At 37.8% G+C, this 27,860-nt stretch overlaps 1 protein-coding gene across 1 annotated transcript; it reads right to left on the reverse strand.

Annotated features, from left to right (window-relative positions):
• Positions 1–304: 304 nt before the first annotated feature.
• ORC4 (origin recognition complex subunit 4) lies at positions 305–27,723 on the reverse strand. Its single transcript, XM_083350478.1, has 14 exons — positions 27,601–27,723; positions 24,492–24,561; positions 22,020–22,096; positions 19,975–20,065; positions 16,633–16,708; positions 16,014–16,099; positions 13,940–13,988; positions 10,582–10,733; positions 9,090–9,263; positions 5,776–5,862; positions 3,594–3,702; positions 1,809–1,904; positions 1,661–1,728; positions 305–1,290 (listed from the first exon to the last, which is right to left on the reverse strand). Exons 2-14 carry the CDS (start codon positions 24,546–24,548, stop codon positions 1,108–1,110), a joined length of 1,305 nt encoding a protein of 434 aa, XP_083206604.1. The 5' UTR covers positions 24,549–24,561; positions 27,601–27,723; the 3' UTR covers positions 305–1,107.
• Positions 27,724–27,860: the final 137 nt, after the last annotated feature.

A 27,860-nucleotide genomic window follows, 5' to 3' on the forward strand; every position in this document is an offset into this window, starting at 1 on the left:
CGGCCGATTCACATTTTTGGCAATCTCCCTCACTTCGTTTCAGCTTGCTTTCTGCAAGAGAAAGCCGGGCTGCAGGGTCGCCTCCGCGGGTACTGCTCTAATGCAGAGAGGGAAGGACAAAGAGGGAGGGAAGGAAGGAAGGAAGGGACAATGGGAGAGGGAGGGAGAGAAAGAGAGAGAGAGGGAGAGAGAGAGAAGGAGAAAGAATTTTTTTTCTTGTTTTCCTGCTCTAAAAACTGGGTGCGTCTTATGGTCTGAAAAATACGGTAATTGCCCATCCTACAAACATTTCACACCAGCAGCCTTTTTAAATCTGAAAACAGAATGTCTCTTTTAATATGAATAATCTATAAAACCAAATTATACTTTTCAGACTTCTGTTAGGTAGATAACCATTTAATCTGGTAATTTACAAACAGGTTGCCTTTAATATCCAACTTTACATTGCAGTGTTACATTACAGTAGGTAGTACAGTAGGAATATGTCTGTATTAGTAAAAGATTTCTTTTTATGGTCCTATATCACACTTTATAGGAAACAGAAATGTAAACATTGCTCCTGCTTACAATGCCACGGTCAGGGAAAATTAAGTTGTTACTACAATATTCAAATAGGTGTAATATACCAAAATCAGAATTTTTATTGGAATTATATTTTAAGACTAAGAAAGTAACTCCTGTGTCTTGAATAACTACCGATATGTTTACAAAATGATGTTGAGTCTGTTCAACTCTCTGAAAAAAATGCTTATTGTCCTACTCAACTCTAACAGTACACACAAGTTTTCATATACTTTAGTGGCAATCCTACTTGGCTAAGAAGTATCTTTTTAAACATTTTGGGCAATAGATACTAGTGTCCAGGAAAAAAAACTAAAATGAAGATTATTTTAATTAATATTTGAGATCATTTTAATACGGTAATTTCTAATCTAGGTCCAAATAATATACTTCTTGGAAAATTTTGCTTTATTTAAAATGAAGAGTACCCCACCCCTCACCCCGATCATTTAAGCAAGTCCCATAATAGCTGAAGACAAATGTCTCTAATTTCAAGATGTGTTTTTCAAATGGTGACGCTGGTTTTGAAACTTATGAAATATATAATCAATGGACTGAAGCTGTAGCCCATTGTTTGACATCCGTTGGACAGTTTGGATACAACTGCAAAGCTTCCATAATTTGGCTGTTGTCCAGGAGCAGTTTCATTAGCAAATATTCTTTTTGTACAGAATTAGATGGGCCTTCTACGGGTTTTATCAATTCAAGATGCTGCAAGTGTTCAAAGGCCTAAAAATGAAGTAACACAAGCAAATCATATGTAGATTCAGTCTAAACTATATTTTGTAGTTTAAGAGATAATTCACTAGAAAAGTACAAGGAAAATTAGAATCACAATCCATCTAAGCCCTTATTTGGTGTCAAAGTCAGCCCTAAATTAAGTTTAAAGTGGGAAGCTACACAAATGTATTAACTGGGCACCAGAGGGCAGTACAATACCAAACATAATGGTCAAATACATATATTCAAATAAGCAGTGTTTCAGCACCAAAGCTTTAGAAAAATCATGTTTAAATGTTCAAGAATCTGGAACAGTAATGTAATGTTCTGTGATAATAGAGTAGAAACCAGCTTTTTCTAGAAGAGAAAATATACATACCTTCATGACAACAGGCTTCTCAAAATTGTACACAGTATGCGCTTTCCTCTGAACAAACTTCTGATACTCTGCATTAATAAACATGTATTACGTTACAATTTTAAGGGAACAATGTGTCTTTTAAAAATAACACCTACTATCACCTCACCATGATAAACTATCTGAAAATTGAACGGTTCTCCTTCATAAGTATCATTTAAATGTTTCATAGCAATTATGAGGCACAATTCCAGCACAGACAGACCTAGAAGAGAAAGATGGTAAAAATTAGCACCTTCTGTTTTAAAGTATCTAAAGTATAATTTTGGTGTTCAAATAGAATATGCAGACTTTGGACTTACAATCATTATTTTATACATGTCATTTGTCATAAGCATTTGGACCTTCAAGGTTATCCTAACAGTTTTTAGTGATTCGAGAATCATTTTACTAAGAAGATGAAAATTGTCTTTATTGATGAAGATCAATGTGGTTTTTACTCAAAAGACAATAGATAATATAAAATATGGATATAAACTCAAGATTGTGCCCAAAATGCACAAGAATCATATTATAGAAAAGAAACAGCAGGCAAAGGGAGATGGTTAATACAGAGAGTGCTGTTATGGTAGAAGATAAAAATCAAGACTGAGTACAGAGGGATATATATGTATAGTTAAGAGAAAGATTTAAGGTAGATAACAGGACATTTGAACTGAACAGCACAAAACAATCTGAATTATGTACAAATGATGATCACATAATTGCCAAACTGTATAAACTTTTGTCAAAATTTGAAATGGAAGAATAACAAGTGAAAGCATATAATAAAAAGGGCTAAAAACTTTGGACATAATCTATTGATGGAATAATGGAAAATACATGGCTAAACGGGCTGAAATCGATATTATAACCTGAAATACATGACTGCAGAAAAATTATCTAGAATTTATAAAGGTATATCAAATCTATGTTGGAAATGTAGTAAATGTGAAGGCTTATCTGAATTCAAATACAGCAATAGAAAGATTTTTAAAGATTAATATTCAGTTGAAACCAGAAATTTTCTTGCTTGAAATAATGGATACACAATTAGAAAATGGAATATTATTTTTATATATGGTAACTGCTACGAAATTATTATATGCTCAAAAATGGAGACTCTGAAATATCCACAACGGAGAATGTCTAGTGAAGATGACAGAATTAGTTAGCACAGATGGTAAAATTGACTTGTCTGATTGTAGAAAAGATAATAACCTTTATGTTTCCTTTTTCACCCTTCTCTATTTTTTTCTTTGTTACTTTTCTTTTTCACTTTCAACTTTTGCATTGCTTGTATTCTCTTAACATAGCTATCTATGCCTGTGTGTATGAGGTGGGAGAGAGAGTTATCTTAAGAGTTGGAGAAAAACCCTGCTTTAGTAAGCCTACTAATCAAGCTTCAAAACAATGGAGAAAACATGCTCTGTGGTGGATGTTTCTACCCACATAATTTTATGCTTGCATATAAATTATGTAATAATCACTTCCTCCTTTAATGTTTTACAAGAATTCCTTTGACTTACAATCACAACTGAGCTTAAAATTTCTGTTGTTAAATGAGATATTTGTTAAGTGAGTTTTGCTCTATTTTATGACCTTTTTTGCAAACACTTACCGGTAAGTAAATCACTGCAGTTGATAAGTTAGCAACTGAGTTGTTAAGGTCGCAAAAGGGGATCACGTGGCCCTGGGACACAGATACCAGGCAACGGTCATACATATGAACCAGTTGCCAAGCATCTGAATTTTGATCACATGATCTTGGGGATGCTGCAGAGGACATAACTGTGAAAAACAATCGTAAGTCACATTTGTACCTCTGAACGGTCACTAAACGAACTGTTGTAAGTCGAGGACTACCTGTACTGAACATTTATACATTTATTTATTTTTCCAAATATTATCTTACCATGCACAATATTTGCTTTTGTGTCCATCCTGCAGAGTTTACTGACTTCCAGGAAGTTAGAGACACGAATGTAAGGGTGGGAGGCCGTTATATTATTTGAAGCAAGCATCTGCAAATAGAAAATATTTTTCATTCCAAAATAAAAATCCATAATTTCTCACAAAATGTAATAATAATCAGAATATTACTGCAGGAAAGAGGTGCACTAATTCTTTGTTGCTTGGAATAAATACTGTATTTTGGACTTGCCCGAAATAGGAGAAATCAGGAGGTGGGAGTACTCTCCAAGAAGGAAAATTCAAGCTTCCTAGCTAAGATGACCTGATCAGGGATCAACAGTAAGTATCTGCTTGGCATAAAACTGAGTCATGTCATGTAAAAATCTTGTGTTGCAGATTTAGATGTTTTGCTCAGGCTTATTAGGACTTGTCGTTTTTGAGTGGAATTGAGGATGGCAGCCTGGTCCCATCACACCATCACTTTATTGAGGTTGGGTGGTAAATAGCACTCAACATGGACTACCATATCGTATTATAAATGAGCAATAAAACCTAATAAAACCACCAGTAAAATAAAACTTATTTCCAATAAAATCTTCTGAGCGGTGTCTCTTTGTTCAGAGCACATTCAACCAGTTTTTTCAATTCTGCAGCCAAATTGCAAGTCCTAACTGAATACAGGAATAATGACATTTTTTTAAAAAAATCCACAATTTTATGCTTGCAATAGATTCATCACAAAAACCTTATGCTCAGACTCACACAGGGGCTTAATTGGAATACATTCCATTGTTCTTAACTTTCCATTGCATTAATTTAAATTATTTTTTCTTCCCTGAAAATTACTTCTGGGTTTCTGCTGTAAAGATTATGAGAATTTTAAAGAAAAATATATATCATGTTTGCAATAGTGGCGACCATACAGCCAACCAGAGAGCACCAACCCTCAACCAACCCCCGCAAGCCCCTCCCCACCAGCAGTTCACCTCCCAATGACCCTGACCTGATGTAACCTCCCCATCACAAGACCCATCATCGGCCTCTCACCGATGACTCACACCTGACCCATCACAAGACCCTCACTTGACACACCCACAACTGAAGCCCTTATAAACAGAAGAACACTGGCATCACCTAAACTCTGCTGAAGATGTTACCTAGCCTGCTAACCCCTTCATGGATTACTGCCTTGTCGTGGCGAAGGGGCTTGCGTAACTCAATGAAGCTATGAGCTACACCGTGCAGGGCCACCCAAGACAGACAGGTCATAGCAGAGTTCTGACAAAATGTGATCCACTGGAGAAGGAAATGGCAACCCACTTCAGTATCTTTGCCATGAAAACCCTATGGACAGTACCAAAAGGCAAAACGATAGGACGCTGGAAGCTGAGCCCTTCAGGTCGGAAAGCGTCCAATATGCTACTATGGAAGAGCAGAGGGCTAATACTAGTAGCGCCAGAAAGAGTGAAGCGACTGGCCCAAAGCGGAAGGAGGAAAGTTATGGTAAATCTAGACAGCATACTAAAAAGTAGAGATATCACCCTGCCAACAAAAGTGCATATAATCAAGGCTATGGTCTTCCCAGTTGCAATGTATGGCTGTGAAAGTTGGACCATAAGAAAGGCTGAGCGCCAAGGAATTGAGGCCTTTGAACTATGGTGCTGGAGAAGACTCCTGCGGATCCCTTGGACTGCAAGGCATTCAAAATGGTCAGTCCTAGAGGAGATCAACCCTGACTGCTCTTTAGAAGGCCAGATCCTGAAGTTGAAACTCAAATCTTTGGCCACCTAATGAGAAGGAAGAACTCACTGGAGAAGAGCCTAATGCAGGGAAAGATTGAGGGCAAGAGAAGAAGGGGACGACAGAGAATGAGGTGGCTGGATGGAGTCACTGAAGCAGTAGACGTGAGCCTAAATGGACTCCAGAAGAAGGTAGAGGACAGGAAGGCCTGGAGGAACCTTGTCCATGGGGTCGCCAGGGGTCGGACACAACTTTGTAACTAACAACAACAAAAGCCTGGTAACGAAACATTTGGAATGAACCTTCATCCTTATTTAACATGTATTGGTTGTAAACTTTAGCATAAAAATCAGATTGTTTTCAGCAATAATACTTTTTCCATTATCAGAATTGCTAGTTTATTTCTTGATTAGAAATAAGAAATTAAAATACTAATAGCTTACCAGCAACATGAACAGACACCGTAGGTCTTTACTATAATAAAATTGATTTTGTAGAATATCTTGAACTTTTACGTCTTCTAGAAGAGACTAAAATTAATTTTAAAATAATTGTTCAAATTACACTCTACTATACCTTTATACAAAGAGTAAAGATTAAGAGTTGTTTAATTTACATCAAAACATATAAGATTATGTATCAAAAAATCTAAGAATACATATGTATCAGTAACACAGATATGCATTACTAAAGAGAATGGTATACAGTAGTCCTTGCCCTGAGTCCCTTGGGAGAAGGGCGGTATAAAAATTTAATTAAATAAATAAATAAATAAATAAATAATCACTCATTCTGCATCCATTTGAATTTGCAATGGTGCTGAATGAGAGATAGTTACAACTGGTTCTTGTATTTACATCCACTACAATATCCCCAAGGTCACATGATTACATTTGTGACCTTTGTTGGCTTCCTACAAAATCAATGGGGAAGCTATCAGAAGATTGCAAATGGCAACCATGCGGTGTCCTGACTTAACATCCTGTAGTGATTTACTTAACAGCAGCAACCAGAAGTAGCAGAATTTCTGCAGAAGTGGCAGTCACATGTGTACATGATTGACAACAGTATCACTTAGCAACAAAAATTCTGGTCTCAGTTACCATTGTTAAGTGAGGACTTTCTGTAATCAGTTTTAGAAAATCTAAACCAATTTCATAACCCTTTTTAACTCTTATCAGTTATAAATTATTAAAATGCAGTTGCATTTCGGATTAAGGCAACTGAATGAGCAAGTTATTTTCCACAGAGAGGATAGAAAGGGAGAAATTTAGGTGGAACCACTTTTTATAATATCCTGCTCTATAACAATAGCGCTGCTTTACTTTTTATTTAGCTGTAAAGGGGTTTGTTTGTTTTACAAATGTCTTAATGATCACCATGAGAATGGAACATTGTTCATTTATTTCCCATATTTATTCACTCAGCAATCCTGACAGGCTCTGAGAATGACCCAGGGCCAAATGCACATTTAAATACAATGGTTTGATTTTTAAGGGCACTGTGAGGCCAAGAAAAAAACAGGATACATTCCAGACATAAACAAGGAACAAACAGTGGTTTATGACGGCTTAGGCATATGCAGAAAGCCCAGGTAGAAAGATGTAAAAACTTTCAATGATACTGCCTTAATGACTAACAAAAAGCTAAAATGTCCAGGACCAGTTTCCAAGATTCTGAACAGTGTTCCTAATTCTTGCATCAAAACTCCTGAATGAAATTGGTTATGAAACTGACTTGCTGGACACTACCTTGCTCTACGGTGCTTGATGGCAAGGTTGGAGCCATCTGCCACCTCTCGAATAGGGTAATCCAAAATTGGGCGGGGGGAAACCAACACCCTCCTCCACTAAGTCAGTCCCATTGCTTGGGCCACGTTCCATAAACTTCACAAAATAAACTGATGTTCCAGGAACAGAGCAAGGTTGTGAATCCATAGCATCTTTCAGCATGCCTGCTTTGGGTATTCTGCTTTGCAATAGCTCCTTCTGAAAATTCACCAATGATGCTTACAAGATGGTTCCTTCTTTTGAAAACTCCTATGGCCCCTGGAATATTCCTCAAAAATATATACGGTAAAGTTGTAGCCTTCTCTGTTGTAATTATTTCAGTCAAAAAAAACTTGAATTAAAGGCTCAATTATGAACGTTTATCTCATAAGTAGTAAGAAGCAATTTTGACGACAGGCTTCTCCAAATAGAGTTATCATTATTACTCCTTATTTTCACTTATAAAATATATTGGTGTGTTTGGGAAAAGGTGTGGCTGAATCAAAGGAGAAAAGATATCAACGCTGCTCAATTCTCCTATAAATCCATACTTATTTAACCAAAGTAGAATGGCCATTAGGCACATAATAGGTTCTATTCTAAATTGGAAAAAAGGCACACTTGAATATAAAAAAGTGAAACTCATGAACAATATGAAGATATGGGATTGCCCCAATATATATATATATATAATTTAAAACAAAGATATCTTTCCCGACATGCTGAGTCTGTTGTATTAATGTCTGCAAAACTGCAATTTCATTGTGTAACTAAGGCGTGTAAGAATGAAATCATATAAATTATGTTTTAATAGTTTCAGGAATACATGAGGGAGTTACTAGCGAAAAATTAAATTTTAAGGCAATTGTTTAACCATTTAACAATTGCTAAATAAATTACTTAGAATGTAATCCATCCTGTTAGCTGTGTTTTAAAAGTGGCCTCTCGGGGTATATACTAACTATTCTGAGACTTGGCATTTGGTGTCCAATTTCAAAACTCAAAACTTTTAACCAGTAACTGGGTCTGTAGATAAACATCTCACTTAAAATGTATCTTGCTTAGGGAATGTTATGAACCAGATTGAAAGGGAGCTGAATAAGCTTATAATGACTCATTGCCTGAATGACTCATTCTATTGCTTCAACTCCACATAGCGCAGAAGCTCTGAGAAGTTTAGCTGAAGAGGCAGACAGAAGTGAAACATTCATGATTAACGTGTTCATGGTGGCTATAGTTAAACTTATAGGACTATGCGCATCTTTTGAAAGAGATAATTTTAAACTGGCAGGAACAAACATCTCCCATCAAATTAATAAAGCAGCCATATCTTTTCCAGGGCTCAGGGGGCTGCTTTATACTTTATACCACTGACACATTATATGTGGCTGCACAGCTGCTTCACAAAACAATGAAGTGCAAAGCATCTCTGTATAGTCTGGTTAGGCATGAAAGCCCTCTGGATGACTTTGGCCTAGTCCAGGGGTAGGCAACCTTGGCTCTTTTATGACTCATGGACTTCAACTCCCAGAATTCCTGAGGAATTCTGGGAGTTGAAGTCCATGAGTCATAAAAGAGCCAAGGTTGCCTACCCCTGGCCTAGTCAGTGCCTCTCAACCACCTCACAGGGTTGCTGCTGTGGGAAAAAGAGAATGAGGAGGGAATATTATGCACGTTTGCCACTTTGGGCAAATCCATCCTCCTTCTTTGCTGCTTCTTTTGGTCCTCAGAAAACTATAGAATTCCAAAAAAAAAATATGGACAAAATGGCACAAATACCTCCCAAGGGAACTGTTCTTGGATCCAGGTTGGCTGTGCCAATTCTCCAATCATATATAAAAGCAATGTACTCATTAAATCACACAAACAAAAAAACATAATTCTTGGAAACAAGAATGTAAACTTGTCAATGTTATTTCTGTCCCAGGTTTATCTGGGGAACCTTCAGGAGGCAGTTCAACTCCTTGTTACACCTTTATTTAAATTACCTGTATGTGTCTATTCCACTTCTGGATAAAGGACTTTTCTGGAAATTCTGGAGGAAGGGACAATTGTTCTTTACAAATATTTAAATATGTTTTAAAATCAAAGGAATTCATTAAGTATATTTGCCGGTGGGAAAATCTTGACTTCACTCTTTTCTCCATGAGTTCTAGAATATCCTAATAAAAAATTACAAATACAGTTTTCGATTAGCATTTAGTCCACCTATATCGGATATTTAATGATAAAGATCTAATGCTATTATTCTGCAGAGCTCATAAATTTCAAAAATAGCTCTGAATAAAACTCAATATGTTTACAAATCAAACTTCTAGTTCATCTATAAATTCAGCTAGAGATACCATAAAATATTAAGAGTTTGCAACAAGTTTTAAATGCTCAAGTTTAAAATAAATCGAACACTCATATGCTGTAAACTAGAATAACTATTTAAATCAAGCCACCATTGCCCATCTAGCCTAACATTCCATGCCCCAGAGATGATAAACAGATGTTTTGAAACAGCTCACGAACAAGGACAGAAGGGATGTAGTCCCATGCTCAGAATAATACGGGGTTTTTCAATTCGTATTGTTTGAACGATTTCGCTTTTGGTAATTGGTTTCACTTTATGTGTTACTTTTCCAAGCCACTGAGTGGGTTAGCAAGTATCAACAGAAGATAAGATTTGTAGCTCAAGGTTGAATTGTGGAATCCTTGGTGTTCTCTGAGCTTGGTTCTTTTCTTGCAGATGTTTCATTACACAACTAGGTAACATCGTAAGTAGTAGAAACCCCATTCCCTTCTATCACTGAAGATGTTACCTACTTGGGCAACGAAATAGCTGCAAGAAAACCACCAGGCTCAGAGAGCACCAAAGGCTCCATGGTGTAGCAAATAAAACAACGTAAGAACTACCTGTGTGAACTTTCTTTTGTAGACAGTTTTCAAAATTCATCAGGAAGAAATCTTAAGCCAGTAGCAAGTCAAGTATTTTTGGCTATTATATTCATCCACTGTTATGGGTGAAACAGTTTCCTACACTTAATAACTGAAACCAATTCACAACTCCTGAAAGCATCTTTACTTGCATTTACAAGTAGTCCTTGACTTACAACCGTAATTGATCCTGGCTAATACCATTGTAATTCGTGTTAGTCATAAAGCAGGACATCATATGCCAACTCAATTTTATGACCTTTTTTGCGGCAGTCATTAAGCAAATCTGTTGTCTGCAGCCATGTGACCACCAGGGTCCTGTAAAAAGCCATAAATGCGGCCAGCACTGAGCACTCAAAATACAGTCACATAACTCAAAATTAAGTTTTGGGGGTTTTTTGGGGGGGGGGGGAATCCACCATCACTTTGAACAGTTGCTAAGGGACCCGTTGTAAGTGAAAGACTACCTGTAATCAAAACCAGAAATCGTTTTGGTAGTTAGTATTTGAACTTGCAGACTCCCAACAACTTACAGGGAAAAATACTGTATCGTCTTACCAGCCTACAAGTCAGACCAATAACAGCTATAGGTGTCTGGGCAGATTGTGATATATCCAAAAGGTTATAGAGTAACGTTTGATTCTTATGATGGACAAACAAATCAAACTCATCTAGAATGAACAAAATAGGGCAACTGTGGTCACGATCTCCTAAAACATAAAATCAAATTAGTATGTATTAAAACTTTCAGGAAACATCCTTAACGTTATTACATTCATCTGCATTTTAGCTTACTCTAGAATCTGGATGTTAAGGAAACCTCTGTATAAATGACTGAGATGTTGATTATTTACTATATAAATAACTTTAAGTAGTACTTGTACACTCTATATAATTAATCAACATTTTTCCCCTTTATTGTTGAATAAAGCACTGGGTTCTGTGACAAGCCAGTTGATAAAACAAAACCTTTTGTGGCATCATGCACTGATAACTCCACTGTAAGAATGAGGCAAGTGCAATGCAAAAACAAGGCATTTTGCAACCAGGCAGAACAAGCACTAAGGAAAAAAAAACTAATAAAGTTTGCTCACATAATTCAAAGGGTAGATAGGTCTGAACTCAACTAATCAGTCAAATATTCTCCACACTTTTCAGCATAATGACCACTATTGTATTTCGCCATTATTTATTTTTTTCTAAGTAGTTTTGGCAAAAAATTAAGAGTGAACAATAGGTTTCATAAATTCATCACTAATCTAAAATTATAAAATACATGAAATATTGCTGAGCCAAGTGTAAAGTTCAATTTTACTGTATACCCAATAGGACAGATTGTACTGCTTTTGTTTCTATTTAAAAGGTGGTGAATATTTTTTTTTAATTTTAATCCCATTTATATCCCGCCCTTCTTCGAAGACTCAGGGCGGCTTACAATCTAAGCACAAATCAAATGTGCTTAGCAATAGCCTTCGTTCTATGTATATGTCTGCTTATTAGGGCTTTCATACACCCCCCAAGCGGCATTATTACAAAGTCAGCTTATTGCCCCCAACAATCTGGGTCCTCATTTTACCTACCTCGGAAGGATGGAAGGCTGAGTCAACCTTGAGCCTGGTGGGATGCGAACCTGCACTAATTGTAGGCAGCTGGTGTTACTTAAGGAGGCATTAGCCCACTGCTCCACCAAGGCTTCATAAGTACGTATTTATTTATTTTCTGTTTTACTGGACTTTCAGACAACTTTAATCATGGACTTCTGAGCTCTTACAAGAAAAAATAATCATCCTACATCAACATAATGACAATAAATATAATAGGTATTATTCAAAATTGTTTTCAAACCAAAGCACATTTATTACATTTTTATCTTGTCTTTATTATTTTTATAAATAACTCAAGATAGTTAACACACCTAATACTCTTCCCCTCTCCTATTTTCCCCACTAGACTGACCTCTCCTCCTCTAAGTAACTAATCACCGTTACTGCTGATTGGAAGTAACTAGAAGCACCACAGAGAAAGAAACTAAACTGAAGCACCCTATCCCAGAAAGCGGTCCGGAAGAAAAACATGGTCATTGGTCTTAAAGACTAATGAGAGAACTAATAGGACCAGAAGGGGCATATTCCTCCTATCAAGTTCCAACTTATCACTGCCTAACCTGGTCTAAATTCTGAGTAAAAAAGGTCCAAACAACCTATAGGAATGCTATGTTAAAGATAGAACAATATTTTCTGGTATAGGATCCAGGGAAGGAACACACTACAGATAGTCCTTCTTTAATGACTGCCTAATTTAGTGACCATTCACAATTGCACTGGTGATGAAAAAGTAATTTTACAACCAATCCTCGCATTTATGATTTTTGTAGCTCTATGAAGCAAGAGAAAGCTAGAATCACAAACAAAGTCACAGTTCAACTTAGTGATAACTGTATAATGACTGGGTTGCTGGTCCCAACTACCATGTTTCCCTGAAAATAAGAGCCGGTCTTATATTTTTTTGGCCTCCCAAAAAGGCACTAGGGCTTATTTTCGTGGTAGTGCTTATTATTTCCCGTACAGGAGGTGGAGAGCGTGGGAGCCTATGGGAGTAGAAGCGCCGCTACCGCCAGCCCTGTCCTCTCCATCCCACCATCCGCTTGCCTGTGGCCACAATGAACCAAACCCTCAGTAAACCCCAGTCTCTGCCAGCCGTGCCTACTGGTCCTTGTGCAGCTTCAGCAGGTGTCTAGCAGGTGGAGGGAAGCAGCTCCACCTCCACCCCCTGCCTCACCTCATGGCGGCAGCACCAGCCGGACAGGCTGGGCCAGGCGGAAGGTAAGCTGGCCACAGCAGCTGGCAACAGAGCAGCCACAGGTGAGGTAGAGGCCAAACGCGGCCAGGGGCCACCCCATGTCTGCCTCGCATAGCTGGGACGAGTAGGCGTGCAGGCTAGTGATCAGCAATCCAGAGATGCGTGCGGTGCGGTTCCATCGCTGGCCACTGGCGAAGGGGCCCTGGCAGGCCGGCAGCAGGGGGGGCACTCGAGAGGTTGAACAGGAGATGTGAGCTGACTTGCCCCACGGCAGGGAGGAACTGCCCAGCAGGGCAGCCCAGAACAGCATGCCAAGGAGGGCAAAGAAGCAGCATGGGCAGCCACTCGGCCATACAGCACCCAACACGGCCGAGAAATGTCCCAGCAACAGCAGGGCCAGTAGGCAGAGTGGGTGGAGACTGAGGCTTGGCGAAGGCTTGAGAAGGTGAGGGGCAGTGAAGAAATCTTCCTTTCCCCATAGGTGCTCCCGATGCGAGTGACATCAGCTGGCCATGCCCCTTATCTGGCTGATGATCCTCCCCCCAAAATCAAGCTAGGGCTTACTTTCGGGGTAGGTCTTATTTTTGGGAAAACACGGTAGGATCACTAAACAAGGACTACATGTTTCCTTATTCAAAGCAGCAGGAAACACCCCGTCCATAAAGGAGCACTGATTACCTCCCAAGTCTAGCTGATCACACACTCCCAGCAATTCTTAGGAGAACAGAGGGACACAGATGCAGCCCGTAAGTGGCAGAAGACATACTACCAAGCACTCTAACCATTTTATTGAAGTCTACAAGCTAGGAATCCCAGACCATATGACAAGATGTAAACCTGGTCACCACGTAAAAAGCCAAGTCTTTCATGAATCTCGGAAAAATGTTGCACAAAACTATACCCCAAAAAGCATATTTATATTTTTGAAATGTATATTTTACTTATTTGAGGACCCAGGTCTTCAGTTTCTAGCCCACAGAAAATGTTAAACATTTATGTAGTTTTCCAGTTTTTAATTCAGGTGCAATCTAATTTCTGCTCACCTCTGTAAATTCTCTTTCAGTGACAAAGTATACCATACATTCTGTGCTATTAACTGTCTAAGGAATAAGCTTACCTTTCTTTAATGCTTCCAGAAGAAATGCAAGATTTTCTGCAAAACTACCCTAAAAGATATGATTAATTTTTATATTAAAATCTGAAATATGGAAAATTGCAATATTGTACTGCTATGTAGAAATGTTTCACTTACAGTTGCAAGAAAAAGTACGTGAACCCTTTGGGATTACGTGGAGTTTTGCATGAATTGGCCATAAAATGCGCCCTAAACGTCATGTAAGTCACAACAATAGAAAAACACAGTCTGCTTAAAATAATACTACACAAACATTAGCTGTTGTCATGTTTTAATTGAACATAAGATGGAAACATTCACAGTGCAGGGTGGAAAAAGTATGTGAACCTTTGGACTTAAAAACTCGTTGACCCTCCTTTGGCAGCAATAACCTCAACCAAACGTTTCCTGTAGTTGCAGATCAGACCTGCACAATGATCTGGAGTAATTTTGGACCACTCCTCTGCACAAAACTGTTTCAGTGTAGCAATATTCTTGGGATGTCTGGTGTGAATCGCTCTCTTAAGGTCATGCCACAGCATTTCAATCGGGTTGAGGTCAGGACTCTGACTAGGCCACTCCAGAAGGCGTATTCTGTTCTGTTGAAGCCATTGTTTTGTTGAGTTACTTGTATGCTTTGGATCATTGTCCTGTTGCATCTCCCATCCTCTGCGGAGCTTCAGTTGGCGGACAGATGGTCGTACGTTTTCCTGCAAAATGTCCTGATAAACTCTGGAATTCATTTTCCCATCAATGACAACAATCCGTCCAGGCCCTGAGGCAGCAAAGCAGCCCAAAACCATGATGCTCCCTCCGCCATGTTTTACAGTGGGGATGAGGTTTTGATGTTGGTGTGCTGTGCCTTTTTTTCTCCACACATAGTGTTGTGTGTTTTTCCCAAACAACTCAATTTTGGTTTCATCTGTCCACAGTATATTTTGCCAGTAGTGTTGTGGAACATCCAGGTGCTCTTTTGCAAACTTCAAACGTGCTGCAATATTTTTTTGGGACAGCAATGGCTTCCTCCGTGGTGTCCTCCATTCTTGTTTAATGTTTTCCTTATTGTAGATGTGTCAACAAAAATGTTAGCATGTGCCAGAGATTTCTGTAGGTCTTTAGCTGACACTCTAGGATTCTTCTTTACCTCATTAAGCATTATGCGCTGTGCTCTTGCAGTCATTTTTACAGACGACCACGCCTAGGGAGAGTAGCAACAGTGCTAAACTTTCTCCATTTGTAGAGTCTGTCTTACCGTGGACACATGAACATCAAGGCTTTTGGAGATACTTTTGTAACCCTTTCCAGCTTCATGCAAGTCAACAATTCTTCATCGTAGGTCTTCTGAGAGCTCTTTTCTGCGAGGCATGGTTCACATCAGACAGTGCTTCTTGAGACCAGTAAACCCAAAACAGGTGTGTGTTTTTAAAGGGCAGGACAGCTGTCAGCAACACATCCAATATCATCACACTGGCTGGAGTCAAGGTTGGCTCACTCCTGGCTCCAATTAGCTCTTGGAGAAGTCATTAGGCTAGGGGTTCACATACTTTTTCCACCCTGCACTGTGAATGTTTCCATCTTATGTTCAATTAAAACATGACAACAGCTAATGTTTGTATAGTATTATTTTAAGCAGACTGCGTTTTTCTATTGTTGTGACTTACATGACGTTTAGAGTGCATTTTATGGCCAATTCATGCAAAACTCCACGTAATCCCAAAGGGTTCACATATTTTTTCTTGCAACTGTAAAACTTTGAACAAATTATATTAAATGTTAGATTTTTTAGAAGATAGATATAAACTTATTTAGAACAACTAGAAAATCTGTCCTTCCTATCCTACAAGTATTGCTTAATGTTTTTTTACCTCAATAGTCATTATTTAATTCCAAGTAATTTCAAGTAAAAAAGACTCTTATTTCTATTTATTTTCTCCCCTTACCCAGAAGGAGAACCAATAGCTAACATATTACACGAGCAATCTCAAAATGGTAATTATTTTAATACTAACCCTAGTACATATTCTAGTATGCCATATAAGGCTACTATGCAATTCTAAATGTAACTTATTTTTCTTACAAAAACTTTATCTCCAACCACGTTCTCCAAATTTAGTTGTCTTGTAATCTCCTTCAAAGCAATTCTACCATTGGTCTGTAATAATCCTACAAGTTAAAAAGAAATATATTATTTTCTCTTGATTTCACTTATCAGCTGATACACTTTATCTTCAGAGAAAAAAACAAGACATAAGCAACAGCGAAATAAAGTTCAGAATTGCACTGACATAAATTGGGTTTGTGTATTTCTTTGATGTTTTTAGATCCAGTTTAAAAGAAACCACACAAAATAATTCCACTTGAGGATAAAGCAATTCCCTAATATCCATTCTAACAACCCTCATTATTGACCCTATTAGTTAGAGCTATTGGGAATTATATTTCTAAATTATATATTTAGAAAGCTACTAAGTCTTGATTTAGACATTGTTGCCTCTAAATCATTGTTCAGTGAACTAACCATAATTTTCATAAAGCTATCCTACACTGAAATGGCAGTTAGAAAGCGCTATGTATTATTCTATCCCTACCATAAATGGCAGGAACAGTTTTTATTTCCTATTACTTAATACAGTCTAAATTTAGACACAATTAGATCTTCAAGAAAACTAAATTTGATAATCAAAAATATTACTTACCATTTAAATGTACCTGCAAGACATTCTCTTTTACCTCCTTTATATCCAAAAGTTTTTTTAAGACATGACAAACTAACTAGAAAAAAAGATTAAATAATCATTTATGGTAAAAGGGAACTGTATATAGATATTTATACATTATACTCTTGTCAATATTCAGAAATAATTAAGCTTTTTGGCACTATTTAGTAATATAAATTATTATTATTATTATTGCTCTTTGGTTGGATTCTTGATTCTTTTACAAACAGGAGGCTCCTTTAGTTTTACAAAAGTCTGAAATTCATCATAGGTGCCTATAGCAAGAAAAAGGAACACAATCATTACACACATTGCTCTGGAGAACAGAAATTTGGGGGCTGTAAATTGGATATTTTCTTTTATTCCCTTCCCAGTGAACCTCTGCAACTTGAACTCTGCTTCAGGTGGTTGAAAAACAGAATTAGAAAGCTGGATAGAGATATGTAGGGGAATCTGGAAAAATATCCTCTTTCCTTCCCTTTGAAGAAAATTGCATGGAATCCAAATACCTTCTTGATACCTCTATATACAGGTGAAACTCGAAAAATTAGAATATCGTGCAAAAGTTCATTTATTTCAGTAATGCAACTTAAAAGGGGAAACTAATATATGAGATAGACTCATTACATGCAAAGCAAGATAGTTCAAGCCCTGATTTGTCATAATTGTGATGATTATGGCTTACAGCTCATGAAAACCCCAAATCCACAATCTCAGAATATTAGAATATTGTGAAAAGGTGCAATATTCTAGGCTCAAAGTGTCCACTCTAATCAGCTAATTAAGCTATAGCACCTGCAAAGGGTTCCTGAGCCTTTAAATGGTCTCTCAGTCTGGTTCAGTAGGAATCACAATCATGGGGAAGACTGCTAACCTGACAGTTGTGCAGAAAACCATCATTGACACCCTCCATAAGGAGGGAAGCCTCAAACGGTAATTGCAAAAGAAGTTGGATGTTCCCAAAGTGCTGTATCAAAGCACATTAATAGAAAGTTATGTGGAAGGGAAAAGTGTGGAAGAAAAAGGTGCAGAAGCAGCAGGGATGACCGCAGCCTGGAGAGGATTGTCAGGAAAAGGCCATTCAAAAGTGTTGGGGACTTTCACAAGGAGTGGACTGAGGCTAGAGTCAGTGCATCAAGAGCCACCACACACAGACGGATCCTGGACATGGGCTTCAAATGTTGTATTCCTCTTGTCAAGCCGCTCCTGAACAACAAACGTCAGAAGTGTCTCACCTGGGCTAAAGAAAAACAGACCTGGTCTGTTGCTCAGTGATCCAAAGTCCTCTTTTCTGATGAGAGCAACTTTTGCATCTCATTTGGAAACCAAGGACCCAGAGTCTGGAGGAAGAATGGAGAGGCACACACTGCAAGATGCTTGAAGTCCAGTGTGAAGTTTCCACAGTCTGTGTTGATTTGGGGAGCCATGTCATCTGCTGGTGTTGGTCCACTGTGCTTCATTAAGTCCAGGGTCAACACAGCCGTCTACCAGGAGATTTTGGAGCACTTCATGCTTCCTTCCGCAGACGAGCTTTACGGGGATGCTGACTTCATTTTCTAGCAGGACCTGGCACCTGCCCACACTGCCAAAAGCACCAAAACCTGGTTCAATGACCGTGGGATTACTGTGCTTGATTGGCCAGCAAACTCGCCTGACCTGAACCCCATAGAGAATCTATGGGGCATTACCAAGAGAAAGATGAGAGACATGAGACCGAACAATGCAGAAGAGCTGAAGGCCGCTATTGAAGCATCCTGGTCTTCCATAACATCTCAGCAGTGCCACAGGCTGATAGCTTCCATGCCACGCTGCATTGAGGCAGTAATTGCTGCAAAAGGGGCCCAAACCAAGTACTGAGTACATATGCATGCTTATACTTTTCAGAGGTCCGATATTGTTCTATGTACATTCCTTGTTTTATTGATTGCATGTAATATTCTAATTTTCTGAGATTGTGGATTTGGAGTTTTCATGAGCTGTACGCCATAATCATCACAATGACAAATCAGGGCTTGAACTATCTTGCTTTGCATGTAATGAGTCTATCTCATATATTAGTTTCCCCTTTTAAGTTGCATTAGTGAAATAAATGAACTTTTGCATGATAATCTAATTTTTCGAGTTTCACCTGTATAGACAGTGAAACATACTCCGGGTTCTGAATAAAAGTATATTCTAAAAGTATAAAAGTATATTCTAAAAGTATATCTACTATATACTCCTGAAATATTGTTCAACAAAAAACAGACACATGAAGAAATCAGAGGAAATCACAATCCTTGTTATAGTAATACCCACTGGAAGAGAGGATGTCATACTCATATCAATGCTATTTATGTACACTGATGAGAGTTTGAGAGCCATTTTGTGACAGTGAAAGAAAAACTATCTGTTTGAAAAGTCATGACACAACACACTGTTTTGTGTGCTATTTGTTTAATTTATCTATCTATTACAGGAGTCAGAAACTCTAGTTGCCTTATAGGTTACACTACAGGGTTCTTTCACCACCACTCATTTGCTCCATGAGGAAAAAAACAGCTTTGGTCATATCTGTTATTATCCTACACTAAAAGTTTGGTAAAGATCTTGCATGAAATTGCATATAAACTTAAAAGTGAAATATGAACATGTAACAATAAACTAAAACATATTTTATCAAATATTTCACAAACTGCCTTCTGCTGAGATCTTCACCCCATATGTTTCACAAATCTCTGAGAGTCACTGTAGCAAATTTGGAGGAGTCTTGGGACGAATGGGGGAGGTAAAATCTAAAGAAAGACTCCATTCTGCAAATGAACACTGCAGATATTCCTTGATTTACAACCTTTATTTAGTGGCTGTTCGATTTTACGACACTGAACAGTGACTTTTGACTATTTTTTACATGACTGTTGCAGCATCCACCTAATCACATGATCAAAATTCAGACACTTGACAATTGGCATGTATTTGTGATGGTTGCAGTGTCCCAGGATCATGTGATTGCCTTTTGCAACCTTCTGACAAGCAAAATCAATGGGGAAGTCAGATTCCCTTCATAACCGTGTAACTAACTTAACAAGTGAATCACTTAACTGCTGTGGTAAGAAAGATCATAAAATGGGCAAAACTCACTTAACAACTGTTTCGCTTAGCAACAGAAATTCTGGGCTCAACTGTGGTCATACGTTAAGGATAACTGTATTCCATCAGTAATTACCTCACTAAGTATATAATTAAAAGGGGAAAGTTAAGTCTTAACAGGTATAAATGCTCTAAATAACAACATGACAATTATCTATTATACAAAATATAAGCACATTTAAAAAGTATTACCAGAGTCTTTCCAGATCCTCGTGGTCCAATAATAAGTACAGAATTGCTTTCACCATTAATGGCAGTATGTTTTATCAGCTCAAGTAACTGTCTATGGGAAAAGATACACATTTCAGTTTCAGACAAGGCCTAGGGAACTTTTCAGATACCAATTTCGTCTGAAGGAAAAATTAATTATCGTTCAACCATTTTAAAATATTCAAATACCCAAAGTACCAAATTTCAGCAAAGAAATTCCTAAAAATTCCCAATAAAACTACTAAATCATCAACATGTCTTCCAATCATATGAAAAGATAATAACTCATATTCACTCTATGATTTGATACAGTATGAGTAACTGAAAAGAATGGAAAAAAAAACCTCATCTTTAATGGGAAGGAAAATGTCTATACACCCTTTATCCAGAGTAGAAAATGGAGCTTTTTCTTCCGGATTGTAGATAGACTATATCCTTAGCTGCATCTGACAAGAGTTAATAACAAAGTGGTAGCTATTCACCGAGTAAGCTTATAAATAATGGAATACTTGTTCCAGGTCTGCTAAAGAAAGCTTCATCTATAACCAGGCTGAGGATTAATCTTATTTTAATTGGGGTTTTATTTATACAGGGACAAATATAATTTTTTAAAATTTGTTTTTAACTTTTGTATCTTGGTTTTTAATTACCCTGTAAACCGCCCTGAGTCCTTTATTTATTTATTTTGTTATATAAATGTAACAAAATAAATAACCAAGCTAGCAGCACTTAAAAGACTAAGGATTGTGTTGCTATTGGGCGTGTGTCACTCAGTGCAGCATTCAGAGAAAAAACCGCCAAGGAGCTGTCCTCCAAGACGGGACAACCACTTGGCTGACAGCAAAATTATTTGAATGTAGCAACTAGGTTCCAGGTATTGAGCAACAGATGTCCATATATGGCAACATTTCCAGCTACAACTGTGCTGACAGTAAGTAGGTTGAGGTTGGTCCTGAAAATGCTGGCCTTCACCAGGTCTGTTAATGACCTAGCACTGCCACTAGGTTTTTTAGGAATCAGTGGGTGATTGGGAGACCCGAGGCCAAGGGACTTACTGATCTTCTACATCAGGAGCATCAAATCATTTTGAGAACTCAACTTTAGAGACTCCTTGATGTCATTTCATCTTATTACTCCTAATATTTAAGCCAGCAAACTAAGCTTCTTAAATACCTCTCTAACAGAAAGGCTAAATACTAATCAGACAAACTGGGTATTAATTTATAAGGTATAATCAGGGCACTTGGAATGGGATGTACTAAAGTGGGATCTCTCTTTTCCGTATACGAGTCTTCCAACACTCCACTACAACCATACTGCACCAATCAACACCACCAAATCCAAGAAGGTAAAAGAAAATAGAGCTGGCCCTCACCTCTTATAAAAATTCCACCTGGGAGAAAAATCTTCTTGCTCCTCACTGGTTGCTGAATGTTTGATTTTTCCCAGATTCTGACCATCTCTTACCTAGATTCATAGATTTAGTTTGATTGATGGTTCAGATTTAAATCCTGAACCTCCAGGAATGTGTTCCTTTCCATTCTAACAAGTGCTCTATTACAACCAGGCAATTCAAGAAAAGCAACATTTTCATCTGATGTCTTGACTAAGTGCCACCACATTTTTATGTTTTATCTTTTAAATAAGTCTATGAGAATGAACAAGGCAATATAATTGGATTCAGAGCACCTTATCAGAAATGGGGGGATATTTCTGGTTGCAAAAATCAGTTAAATCTACAAGAGTCCTTCCATTCTAGTAACTGATATTTTAGTGAGCAGAAGAGCATTTTTGCTTATTTTATTCTCCTTCACCCCCAGCAGCATATCCTCCATTGTAAACAGTCATAGTTACAGGAAGAGAGAAAACAGGCAAATCACATCCCTCTTCTCTACACAGCAGTACATTTGCAGCACTAAATTCAACCTACTTTTGAGAAGGTCAGACCTCTAAAGGCTATGAGGTTCAAATCCCAGGAGATTCATTATGAAACTCTCAAAAACAAAGAAAAAGATCTTTTTGCTTACTTATATTGATGCTCAAGCCCAAATAACTTTCCATTTGGATTCAGGTGACAGAATCTTTCACGTAATATTTTTTGTACCTATAAATATTTAGACATATTATTAAAAACATACAAAACCAGTAGACAATTTTCTCCTTACCTTATGAGGCTTGCAAAGATGTTCAGACATTATTAAAAAGCATGTTCAGAAAATAATATAATTTATTAATACCTATAAAGTAATATTTGTAAAGAAAGAAATTTATACCTCTCCAGGTCTATATAAGATAAAAGAGTACTGATCTTTCTGAGTATTAGGCAATTTGAAAAGAGTTGAAATATAATTGGCCTTGCCATTATTTTCTAAAGCTTCATAGTGCATTAAAAAGCTAAATTTTGCAAAAAAATATTCATGAGGATTAATGTAGGTTTTTACCTAAAGAGAATTAAAGGATAATCTTAGAAATGTGTTTTATTATGTGCTACATAATAAAAAACAAGCCACATTGATTTTCTTAGATGCATTCTTAGAGGGTAAGGGGCTTTCTTGTTTAATGTTTTTGAAGATAAGAACTTTAAACAGAATTTTATAAAATGGGTAACATTGATTTTACATTTCACAAAAGCTCAAATAATTATTAATGGAGATTTAACAAAGCTTTGTAAGATACAAAAAGGAACAAGACAGAGATGCTCACCATCTCCTCTCTTACTAGGATTCTTGAAATACTGAATAAAGATATAAGACAAGATGAGAGGATTGTGGAGTAAAGATTAAGAAAAAGACTTCTAAATTAAGGCCTTTGTAGATTGTTTGGTGTTGGTTTTGGAAGATCTTTTAAAGTGAATTGGAAGATTAATGTGAATACTAAAATAATTTAGTGTATTAGTAGGTTTTCAACATCAACAAACAGAAGACAAAAATGTTAACAAAAACATGAAAAGAGAAGATCAAACAGAACTGATGAATAAAATGGGTTTTAAAATTGAGAAGAAAAATATTGTTACTCTGGCAAATATGAATTATATGTTATTTCAAAATAATTATGTTAATACATGGAATGAAGTTTAAAAAGACATGCTAAAATGTGAGAAACTACAATTGTCATTGCTGGGAAGAAAAGTCTGTGATTAAGATGAATGAATGTTTTTTTTAGAGAAAATACTTGTTTTGATGACAACTGACGGACCATTTAAACAGGATATATCTAAATTTGTGTGGCAGGAGAAAAAAAAACAAGTTAAATGAAGCAGTTACAAGATGCAAAGGAAAGAGGAGAATTATATCTACCCAATTTGAGGTTTTATTTTGTAGCTTGCTGTTTGGTTTAAATGATAAGAGTGGGTCTCCTCAGAAATAGGAGACTCTTAGAATTAGAAGAATATGACCTGAGATTTAGGTGATGTGAATTATTTGTAAAAATGACATCTTTTAATTATATAATTAATTGACTGTATTTATGGAAGAAACTAACACAAAATCTAAACCACAAATCACTCCATATCCTATGAAGCTCCAAACAGTAAATGGACATTAAACATTAAAGAATTCATAAACCCAGAGCCAAAATATTCCATAGGGCAAGGGCTCAGCTGCTACAGAGATGACTTTAGAAGGCATCCAATCTATTTTTTCCTGACTTCAAAGACACTTTCTTAACTATAAATTGTTAAGACTTGGACAAAAGGGCTATCTTGGGGGGGGCAGGGGTGTTCCAAAAGGAGGAGCCAAAGGATTATAAACCTTAATTAAGTGAATGCAGTCATGACAAGCATCTCCATGCCTCAAGCCCCCCTCATATGGATTGCTGGATCCAATGAAGTTTTTGATATGTCAAAACAATTGAAGAAGGTTGTTTTGCAACAAAAAGGCATAGCAGGACAAAATCTTTCAATTGTATCTGAAAAATTATTGGCAGACAGTGTAAACCACAGAGAATTAATGTAATTTGGTCAGAGTATTGTGTGTCTAACATGTAGGCTGCCCCATTCTGGATTAAGTGCAATTTCCAAGTGATCTTCAAAGCAAACCCATCATATAGCAATATCCCTCACAATAGCCAAGAGGGCACAAATCACTCCAGCAGGTAGGGTTGCAAATGGCATATCAACCAGAGCTGGGCACAAGACTCTGATTATCACTGCCTCTTTACTTTCCAGTAGTAGTCATGAATCACAAAAGACCCACCCCCCAGCAATCATGGTCTACTTCGAGATACACCACTGGAACTAACTAACTCCACCTTATTTGAGTTTAATTTCTGAATGTTTTCTTGAGTTCAAATCTAACATCCAGGCATGGGAAGACGACCTCCATTGTACCCAGCTTCATATTCCTAACAAAAACCCTTGTGCAAAATGTCCCCTTTGCTAGGAAAATCCCATTTACACATAGTTACATGTCTATTAGGACAAGTCACTGAACTATATTTTCCCTTGTATTTAAAAATGAAATTGTAAGAATGTTACAATTGTTAGTAAGAATATTACTAACCTTTGAAATGCATTCTCCATTTGTAAAGCTATCTTCTTTCAACTTCCGTTTGCTCATTTTAATTCACATTCTAAAAGGATAAAATATATTACAGAACTTAATTCATTATGCTGAAAATAATCTTTTTTTTTAACCTAGAATAGCAAAAATAGATTTATAAAATTTACAAAACTGTATTGTTAGTCACATGTAATGGCATTTAGCAGTGAGACAAACAGCAATTGTGAGTCATTAAATAATTTTACACATTATTTTATTCATTTTAAAAATTCAGTTGTAAAAAATGTTCAGATCCAAATCTCCCTTCAACAATCTGATTTCTCTTCAAAAATGGACTTGTTACTTTCAAAATCATGTCTTTTGAAAACCTAATCCTTAGGGCTTTATTTTTTGGTGTTTAATAACAAAAAAAGCAAGACATAAAAATGATAGTGATATAGTCAAAAAGAAAAAATGCACTAACAAAAATATGACAAAAAGCACATGTCATAATATGACAACTACAATTCTCTATATATTTGTCTAATGGAATTATTCAAGTACACTGAATTATTTGATACATTAATGCATCTTTTTTGAACGTACTGAATTCTGTATAAATGAATCTCATAATCTAATCCTGAAGGGTGTGAGGTCCTTGGCTGTTATATACATGAATGCCCTCTGTAAGCTGTACAACAAAGTGACTCTGGGAAGTGAACAATAGATAAAAGCATGAAAACAAAACACAGGTAATCCTTGACTTATGACTACAATTGACTAGCACTGATGATGTTACCTAGTTTGGGTAATGAAACATCTGCAAGAAAACAACCAAGCTCAGAGAGTGGTAAGCACCCAACTACAATTGGACCGGAACATCTATCACTAAGCAATGAGATAGGTGAGTCACCATGTGATAGCACCTCTTTTACAACGTTTGTCACAGTCATTAAGGAAACCACATAGTGGTTAAGTGAATGCAACTTCCCCCATTGACTTTGCATATTGGGAGCCAACTGGGAAAGTTGCAAATGGAGATAATGTGATCCCAGGACACTGCAACCATCACAAATACATGCTTTGCTAAGTGCCCAACTTGCAATCACACAACCTCAGACACTATAATGGTTGAAAATGCAAGGACCAGTCAAAAATCAAGGATTACCTGTAACATAAAAGTAAAAACAATGACTTAAATAGCTGTAAGGGGAAAAAAACACCCTGAAATTAACATACATGTAGAAAATACACTATGACCAAGCCACCAAATAAACCTGGGTTGGGGGATTAACCAACCTTACATATCAGGTTCAGCTAGCGTACTGGCCCAGTGCCTGAAGGCCAAATCAAGACTTCAAACTGCAATGGAAAGCTAACACCCGAATCTTGGTGGTAGGTGACGTGACAGTTACCCACAGGATAAAAGACTACTCAAGAGGTGGCTGAGAGCATCTGGATGTTTACAGTCAAATTTATGTAACTACCAGAAAATGCTTAACTAGCCAAAATTTTTAACAGCTGTATGTTTTCATCATTACTGTGGAAGTCTTTATTTTATACCAGGGGTGTCAAACTGCTGGCCCACAGGCCCGATGCGTCACAACGAAACCGTGCCCACCCCATTGCCAGCAATGGGGAAAAAGTTCTGATATGTCACACGACATCACAAGTTTGACATGTCTGCTCTATGCTAACAATTCTTCATATCTGTACAATTATTTACTACTGTGGTTGCATTATGTTTACAGACTTGCTAAAAGTACTCAGTGTCTGAGACTTGCAGTATAGAGTTCATTTTCAAAGGTAACAGAGATGGAACTTTGTATAACCTGTAGTGTCAAGCAGTTCCCCAATCCGATTTTTGTATCATACAAGGGGACTGTATTCATATATCAAATTGTGAAAAGAAACTTCCACATACCTCAGCAATTCTAGTGTAGGGTGGGGTGTTTTTTTGCCTTTTGTTCACAAAGCTTATGAAAATAAAAATGGAGCAGAAAGGATTCCTAAAAATGTAAACTCTAAAAAGCTACTTCTTTCATACAATACCAAGTGTAGGTTTGTTAGTATGAGCCTTGGTGGAGCAGAGGGCTAATGCCTCCTTAAGTAACACCAGCTGCCTGCAATTAGTGCAGGTTCGCATCCCACCAGGCTCAAGGTTGACTCAGCCTTCCATCCTTCCTAGATAGGTAAAATGAGGACCCAGATTGTTGGGGGCAATTAAGCTGACTTTGTAATAATGCCGCTTGGGGGGTGTATGAAAGCCCTAATAAGCAGGCATATACATAGAATGAAGGCTACTGCTAAGCTTGTAAGCCGCCCTGAGTCTTCGGAGAAGGGCGGGATATAAATGTAATAAAAATAAAAAATAAAAATAAAATAGTATTGTTATACGTAGGTTAACCATCATACAAACTGATGGTTAATCTACTGAGAGATGGAACTCAACTATTTATTAAACACATTTATCTAGCCACCCATTTCATTGAAGATGGCTCTTTTTCACCTCCCACGGGAGAACAGTCACAACCTATATCTATTTTTATACTTAAAAATAACAGCTCACACACACACAGACACACACACACAGACACACACACACCCGCGACTGCTGGATGTTAAGTTAGCAGCACCCTGATTTGAAGAGTTCAACCAACGACCAGCCCAGCTACAGCCTGGTAAATAAATATAAAATCATTCCAGTCACTGAAATCGGTTCGCAACTAGACTTGGCATCCTAAAATTGTCCGGTTCCTTTCCACCTCAAGCTATCGAAGAACGAGCATCAAGTCAGTCGCTTATCAAAGGTCTACGAGGGGGAAGATAACACCTCAGAAGGAAGAAACGAGAGGAATCCTTCGGCGGATCTGAAAAGATCACCCGCATCCCTCAGGACGTGATGCTAGGCTAGCTAGCCTGAGGAAGCAACTCCTCGGATTCAACGTAAAGCAACAGCAACGGGGGTGGGTGGGTGGTGGAACCGTCTGCTCGTTTCTCTCGGGCGCCTCAAAAGCATCCCCCTGAGTTGCCCCCGGAGCCGTCCGTGATCCTACTTTGCCCTTCTCAGAAAGCCCATGAATAAAAAAAAGAGGACCCGCCGCTCAGGCGACGCAGGTGCCGGACTCACCGCGCCCTGCTCCGTCCAGCTCCCCTGGCTTTCCCCTCTCCTGGGCCCAACCGCAGAAACTCTTCACCGCCGAAGAGCCTTCGCCCTCTTCTTACCTCAGCTTAACAACTGCTCAAACCTCCCAGCCAACACCACGCACGCGCGCGCCCGCCATGTGATTTCGCCAGCGAGCGCGCACGCACGCACGCGCGCGCGTCACGACCATTCTACACCCCGACGGTATAGAGTAGACGAGCCTCCCTCGCCCGTCTCTCTGTCTC

The sequence above is a fragment of the Vipera ursinii genome (assembly GCF_947247035.1).
Source record: "Vipera ursinii genome assembly, chromosome: 1".
Taxonomy (NCBI): Eukaryota; Metazoa; Chordata; class Lepidosauria; order Squamata; family Viperidae; genus Vipera; species Vipera ursinii.

Excerpts from the sequence above, each read along its gene's own strand:
- ORC4 (XM_083350478.1), bottom strand. The coding sequence starts at position 24,548 with ATGAGCAAACGGAAGTTGAAAGAAGATAGCTTTACAAATGGAGAATGC. Across the intron at positions 16,709-19,974 it reads GAGGATCTGGAAAGACTCTG|TTAGTTTGTCATGTCTTAAA; the intron begins GTAATACTTTTT and ends CTTTTTTTCTAG. Across the intron at positions 3,703-5,775 it reads GGTGTCTGTTCATGTTGCTG|ATGCTTGCTTCAAATAATAT; the intron begins GTAAGCTATTAG and ends TTCTATTTGCAG.